The sequence below is a fragment of the Carassius carassius genome, chromosome 26, assembly GCF_963082965.1.
Source record: "Carassius carassius chromosome 26, fCarCar2.1, whole genome shotgun sequence".
Classification (NCBI taxonomy): Eukaryota; Metazoa; Chordata; class Actinopteri; order Cypriniformes; family Cyprinidae; genus Carassius; species Carassius carassius.
The window spans coordinates 11,428,630-11,436,568 of NC_081780.1; the positions used below are offsets into that span (position 1 = coordinate 11,428,630).

The window sequence follows — 7,939 nt, forward strand, 5'->3', positions numbered from 1 at the left end:
AAGTATAGCTCCACTCGCCATTAAAAAAAGGACGTCATACCGAACATAATGCACCCCAAACCAAACCATAAATCACAGTGTAAACACCAGTGTTTGTCTGCGGAGCAAGGCGGGCCCACGAGTGTGTTTGCCCACCTGTGCATGTGTCATCGTTTGGGCGTACAGTATTCAGGGCCCTGACGGCACTCGTGATGTCGTCTCAGTGGCGACAATGTCCATGGAGACCGTGAGGTATGAAGTCAATGGGAGGGTTAATCGTCTCTTGTTCTCAATAGATGTTTGGACTGGGACGGCCCCGTAAAGTTCACAGTGATGCGCCCAGAGTTTTATAGCATCTTGAGGGCAAAGAATGTATGTGTGCCAGCTTGGGTGTGTGTTTTCAAGTTTAGCGATGCAGATGTGTGTGTTTATTCATACTTGTGCGCCCCTGGCTGATTGTGTACTGGTACGTTTCGAAGATGTAAATTAGATGTTAGTGGCTGGTGGATCTTTGTGCCCTTTTTTTCTTGTTTGTTTAACCAGAGGCCAAGACAGGAAGCCAGCCCACACAACTCGCTGTCCCCATGGTAACCTCTCTGTTGCCTGTGGCACATTCACAGTCTCTGGCCTCGTGAAGACGGAGACAGTGAGGTGGATGGGCAGAAGCCATCAGTGCATATGTGTTTCCAAGCGATAGTGTTTGTTTACAGGAGTCATATTTGAATATCAGTCTTGTTTTATTCGATTATGTCTATGTACGGCATGCTAAATCAATTGGAATTGTGTTTTGATGAAGCATAATTACGCATGACAGTCTCGTGCTTTCGTAATTGTGTTCTTACACAAGTACTTACCGTGTGATGCTGTCCTCTGTTCCACAGGACAGCTTGTTTCACAAAACAGAAGTAATATGATGGTGCCTGGGGGACAGAAAACAGGTTTAGATAGGACTGATGTTGACACTAATTCATCTTGTTTGCTAAGATAAACATGTCTATTATTATTGTTTATATACTGTCACTGTGTTTTATGAACGCCAGTGCATGGTTCGCTGTGCACTATTTGTACTATGGAAATGCCATTATTACTTTTCCAAGTCAGGTGTTAATCAATTTTATTATTAATAATGATAACGGTATTGCTACATAATATTTTTGTGGAAACTTCAGGAAGATGAATAGAAAGCTAAAACAAACAAACATAATTTATTAGAAATGTTTTACTATTACTTTCGTTCAGTTTAATGTATTCTTAATAATCCTGAATAAAAGTATAAAAATAAAATAAAATAAAAACTTACTGATCCCAAACCTTTGAACAGTAGTGCTGAGACATTTTAATAACAACCTAAATCATTTGCTAAATATTTTTTTTACTTGATATATCTATTATTTGTATAAACCTGAAGCAGGCAAGCAAGAAGAAGCATTATCAATAAAAATAAAAAAATAAAAAAAGTAAAACAAAAAATAATAAAATAATTATTTAGGTTCATACAGTAGGTTTAACTTTGTCAGGCCTAAAAATACATATTGTAAAATAATTGTTCTTTTACATTTTCTATGGACCCTTTAACACCCTACTGCAGCTCCAGATGTCAGTTTGAAAATGTGTTTTAAGGACTTTTGATTTCCACCTGTCCCGCAGTGAAATGAAGGGGAAATGCATTAGCTCTTTCTGGCCAGCAAGCAGTCACTCATCAATCAATCAGAACATCCTAGCAATCTCATGCAAAACTCCTCCAAACACCTTAAGAACTGATGAACAACATTTTGACAATCATTTACAACACACTAGCATTGTGGTGGACAGTTTTGTACTGTCGAAAAAAAATTTGACAATAAAAAATCCAACTTTTTATTCAATCGTTTCTTGTTCAATCTCCTCAGTTTGTGCACAAACATTGGCTACACTAACATGACCACACACACACACACACACACACACACACAACTGTGATTCATAGACCTCTTTCTCAGAATGTCAATTGACCCTCTGTCTTTGCCCGAGAGCTGTGTTGCATCTCAATAGTGAATACTGACCACTGCACTAGCCTTTCTGAGGAAGTTCATCAAGCTCTCATCAGCTATCTTTGCCTTTAGCTGCAATACAGCCGGCCTGTGGGGGTCTCAACTCCATCGCTCAGATCCCTTTTTCTTTTCACTCGCTCTCGGACACTCTCATCTATCTGACCTGTGGCCCAGGGCTCCAGCAGAGACTCATCCATCACCACAGACATCTCACAATTCCTCTGTCTATCTCTGTCCCTGTTCAATGAGGTCACGTATTTAGCTCCTCTAAGGTCATCAGTCTCACTGTTGCAGATGCCAGAGCTTCTGAGTCAGCTTCAGCCTGACAGCCTGGTGCTTTTTCCTCTCTTTCAGTGGCCACACACTGGGGCAGGGAATTGTGCCATATGAAGCCACCGGCCCACCTGTGGGCAATGAGTAGGACCTGTAGAGTGGGACCAAAGGAAGAATATTGAACGCCTGCTTGAACCTGTCCATTGAGAAGAATTAGAAAAATCACTATTGACAGGTTGCAGCATTGTTCTCTTTTCTAAGTTTTGTTTTAGGCTTGTTTTGTACAAAACCGTTGGATTTAGCCGCATTTAAAACCATTGTAAAATGCTGATAAATGTGCATGAACGAAATGTGTGTGTGTGTGTGTGTGTGTGTATATATATATATATATATATATATATATGACGGTAAATGAAATGTTGAGTATAAATTGTTAGTATAATAAATGATGTGACAAAATATTTACTTAAACAATAATTAAAACATAAACATAATGTCTTGTACAGTGGAAAAAAAATATCATACTAAAGCGGAGTCAGAAAACTTTGAATAAAGATGCAGTAAAGTAAATCAAATTTTTATACATATTTTCCAATTATTCCAGAAAACACATATCTCGCTTTGTGTAATATATGTATATATAAAATTTCCATATGTGAAATATATTGTCATATGAGCTTAAAAAATTTATGAAACCAAATCATATATTGACATATATATATATGTAACACATATTTATTTATGTGATACTTTTTTGAACATATATCATATACACATTTATCCATCTATATATATATATATTGTTTAACAAAATCATCATATAGATACGAACATAAAATATACATAAAGTATTCACATTTTGCTGTGGTTATATAATATATATTATAAACAAATCTAACCTGAGAATGTATATAAAAATTATTTAGCACCTTATTTATAACATATATGACAATATCACTCTTGATATAGGGCAATAAATAATATATATTACATTTCTGTATGGGTTAGGTTTCACATGATTAGTGTCTGTTGCATTCAGTCTGTGACAGCTTCTTTGACACACTGGGTAATCAAATTACTGAATATGTAGATATATTTTTCCACTTCTATTTATCGGTTTTACCATCTTTAATGCATTTTGAATAGCTAATTTAACCTAAGGGAACAGAGCTGGCAATCACCAGTGCCATAGAGTTAAAAATGACTTCTCTACCTGCCTCTGAACGTAACTGCAGTCAATATTCTTAACTAAAGACTCTTAAAGATAAAATGCCCTGCAATTTCTGCTTGTCTTATTATGCTCTTCACCCAAACGACTGCTGGACGATGCACAATAGCCAAATCCCATAGCTGAATTGTGGCCTCTTAGTACACAATAACCTGTCTTCACCCTAATTACTCCCTGAACGTGAATTCAAGTATGTTTGGATCCATATGGGTGATCCTGAGGCATCAGAACACAGAGATTAGACCCTAGAGACCAGAAGAATATAGTGCTTGTGTTTTTGTGAATAAGGACAGTAATATTCAGTCTAGGTACACAGATTGGCAAAGGGACGGACAAGACCAGCAGACCACATGAGACCCTAAGACTCATTAAAAGTCACAACACCACAGGCTGCGTTTAAACATCAGGAGGGCAGCTTGGGTGAACAGCGGCCTTAATTAGATGTCATATTCATGTCGTAATCCAACACCCTGCCTTAGAGGTCACAGGGTGATGGTCTTATTTCAATCGGGGCTCTCGAGCAAACATAAGCGGGTCTGTACTGCGTCTAGTCAGCCCACACCATTCTGCTCTCCTCTCTGAACTTCTCATCATTGAGATCCATAATGAAATTGGACAGGCGTGATTGGTGTTTTCTGTATCCCATCGTCCAATTCACCAGATGAGATTAGGCCAATTCCAGGCAGATGGACTTTCCATTGCCTCAGTGTCTCAGAGGCGCAGCAGAGCCCCTGTTCTTTGGGCTTTTCCTGTCAGGGAGACTGTTTACTATTGCATCACACAGAATGAGGCCAGACAGGAAATGCTCCTCGGCTGGTTTAGAGACACAGGAAATGTGAAGCTTGTCAAAAACAAGTAGGTGGAAGAAGGAAGATCAAATTACTTGATGTACTAATAAGCAAAGTGGTCTTTTCTTCTCCTCCCTCACTGTCTCTTTCTCTGTTGGCTTGTGGGCCATCTGTCCATTTCTTAAGGAACCTTCTTGCATATTTTCCAATTATTGCAAACTGTCTTATATAAGAACATAAGATTTAATCAGTGTTATGGACGATAATTAAAGCGGTGAGTCAGGGACCAGACGATCACTCTGTATTGGCCATATTTCATGGGCTGATATGTACAAACACACAAGCACACTTTTATCTTTTTAACAAATCTCAGTTGCCCTCCTCTGGAGACAATAAATGCTGAGAGACACAAAATGTTAAGTGAATTAGTAGAGACGTGCAGGATGGGAAATGCTGTATAAATACACAGTCACACGGTCACTGAAAACAGAATAAAATATTGATCTTGAAATTTAAGAATCATTATCAGGAATTTTGAAGTGAAGTTTGTGATTAATCATAAAAATCTATATATTTTTATTTTTAGTTTAGGGACCAATTCTCACTATTAAGTATTGCTTGTTAGCATGCATATTACTAGAATATTAGCTGTTTATTAGTACTTATAAAGCACATATTCTGCATGACCATATTCTACATCCCAAATCTTACCCAATACCTAAACTTAACAACTTCCTACTAGTTGATAGTTAGTTAATAGTGAGAACTGAACCTTAAAATGAAATATTTTACACATATTTGTGTAGCTTTTGCTACTGGTCTTTCCACAATCTTTGGAGACATTTCACCCAAAAATTTTATTTCTGTCTTTACTTATTCACCTTTTTGTCGTTACAAACCTATAAGACTTCTCACTCATCTTCAAAACACAAATGAAATTTTTAAGCATCAACTTCTTGTTCTGAGACTTTCACATGGATTTGACAGAAAACTGTCAGGTTTAATTAAAAATATCTTCATTTTGTGTGCTTCAAAGAAGAACATGAGGGTGAGCAATTAATTACAGAATTTTCAATTTTGTGTAAACTAAGCCTTTAAGAACTCATCACTCTGAACAACAAAAAAGGAACAAAATATTCCAGACTGATGACTGATAGTCATTCAGCCTAGACAGATAAAGTTTTCAGTCTCAATTGAGTTAATACAAACAGATCACTGTCTTAGCTTATAGAGCAATCTCTGACAAACCACATTACACAGACGTCCGCAACAAGAGAATTACCAAGCTAATACACAACAAACACACACCCTAACATCATTCACACACAACATTACAACACAGAAAATCAATCAAACCACAAAAGCACCACGAACACATGAGGAAATCCTTTTCCTCCCAAAACAATGAGGTCTCCAAACTGCAACCCTATTAATATTCTACAAAAGAGGCAGGCCTTGATCCCCAGCATGGAGGAGACCGATGTAAACCACATGCACAAAACCAATGGCCCACTGCAGCTCCCCGGGTCAGCTATGATGAGCCATGAATGTAACCGTCCAACCAATCTGGCTTAATAGTGTCCATCCTCGCAACCTTTACAGAGCCAATGGTGTGTGTACGTGTTGCCTCGGAGGGTCAGAGGGGCTCCACAGATTCTGTGACCCCGAAAGGAGACCGGAGAATCAGAAGCAGACCCCCACTGCTTGGACAGAGCCTTCTTTATGCCCTAATCTGCTAGCATCAGCGATCAATATGGTGAGTGGTACTGCCACAATAGCAGGAGCAGGAGTTAGCACCTTGACCGATTTCGAAGGCTCTCCAAGGGGGGCCATAAAGCTGAAGTTTGCCTTGCCCGTCACTGACCTCTGGCACAGCCGCACCCCAGCAGCTAACCTGCTTAACATTCATTATGAAAACCTGGGCAGATGCTCTGATTTCAGGCCTGCTGTTGCCTTCTCTCTTGTCCCTGCTTCCTCATCCTCTCAACATGGTGTCGATTTGAAGTGCTTTTTAATTTCTAAAGCAAAGATCAGAGATCCACTGACAGGCCGAGCTTAATGTTATCCATGCTAAAGGGTTTTGAAGAACCCTGGTGTGCCGGAGACTCACCGTATTTCTCCAGCGCTGGGGTCTGGAGCTCAAATGCCAGGCCTTGCTATTGATACATCTCCCAGGGTGACCGAAACAAGGTTGAGTGCCTCCGACAGAATGAGGTTTCCAGCTGTAAATGTGCCTTTTAGGTCCATTCTCATTAGTCAACATGGTAGGTATTCTGTAACACAGCCTTTTTACTCTAAAACTTCAAGTTTTTGGTGGTTATTTGGACAGAAAGAGATGTCTAGGCTTCTGTTGTCCTAGTGATCCAGCCGATTTGGTCTTGCTCTCTGGAATGAAACACTCGAGAGCTCATTGCTTCTGTTAATGATTATACTAAACCAGTCAGGTGAGTCATCTTTATCGAAAATTAAGAAATGTACACACACAAGCCCAAAACAGTGGATGGCAGCGGTAGACAAAGGGCTTTTCAGAGCGTGGAAAGACTAGGCAAGGATCAGATTCTTTCCTGCTACATACATAAATCTGCCGTTGTGCTTAATTACATTACTGAGAATTTACAGAGTCGTTTTAAGGAAACCACACACACTATCAGTCCTACAAATCAAAGCTTATTATAGGGAATGTGTGTGAGTGTGTGTTTCCCCTTGTACATGTCAGTGTGACTGCTGTCTATCTGCCGTTTTAATCATATCTCATTAGTGTGAGAGGACTTCAAGGATTGAAGCTGTCTTATGCTCGTTCGCTCTTCAGCTGGGACCAAATATTCAGGAGAAATATTAACCAAACTAGCCTACTAATGTGAGCTTGTTCCCTTGGAAACAACTAGAAATGTCAACAGACATAAAAACTTTACTGGTTTTGCTTGGGTACAAGAAATAGAGAATATCAACAGGAAAACAATCAGAATGAGGGTCAATGATATATGGTTGATGTGTCCATGATTAATAAACAGAAAAATATTTTAAAAAATCTAGTTGAAAGCCAAGTTCTTAGAAATGTACTGTTTGGATCCATGTGAATTTCTTTGGACACACCTTATTTTAAGGTCCAATTTTCGCTATTAACAAACAAATTAACTACAACTTTTGTCTCAATAAACTCCCAATTTACTGTTTATTAATAGTTTGTAAGGTAGTTGGGTTACACTTTATTTTAAGGTGTCTTTGTTACAGTGTAATTATACATTTGAGTACTAAGTAATATAACCATGTGTACTTACTATATGGTTAGGGTTTGGCTTAGGGTTACTTGCATGTAATTATGCATAATTAATCTATATTATAATAGTAAGTACAGTACATGTAACATGTGTAACAAAGACACCTTAAAATAAAGTGTTACTAGTAGTTGTTAAGTCCAGGTATTGGCTAGGATTAGGGATGTACATGGATATCTGCTTTATAAGTACTTATAGACGGCCAATGTGTTATTAATAGGTATAATAATAAGCAACTAGATAATAGTGATACTAAAATCTTACCATTCCCTTTATACCATTAAAAAAGTTTACATTATATTTACAATATATTTACTGACCCTCAAAAGTCATGTGGCATAGCAATCAAGTCAAAAGACCTATATG

General features: G+C 38.3%; 1 protein-coding gene across 1 annotated transcript in view; it reads right to left on the reverse strand.

Moving 5' to 3' along the window:
* Positions 1 to 6,669, reverse strand: part of LOC132105793 (mucin-2) — a 49,361-nt gene extending 42,692 nt beyond the window's left edge. Inside the window, exons 1-2 of the mRNA XM_059511199.1 lie at positions 6,409 to 6,669; positions 834 to 899 (exon numbers count right to left, since the gene is read on the reverse strand). Coding sequence (XP_059367182.1) covers positions 834 to 899; positions 6,409 to 6,561 — 219 coding nt within the window. The 5' untranslated portion in view covers positions 6,562 to 6,669. The remainder of the gene's footprint in view (positions 1 to 833; positions 900 to 6,408) is intronic.
* Between the last annotated feature and the right edge of the window lie 1,270 nt (positions 6,670 to 7,939).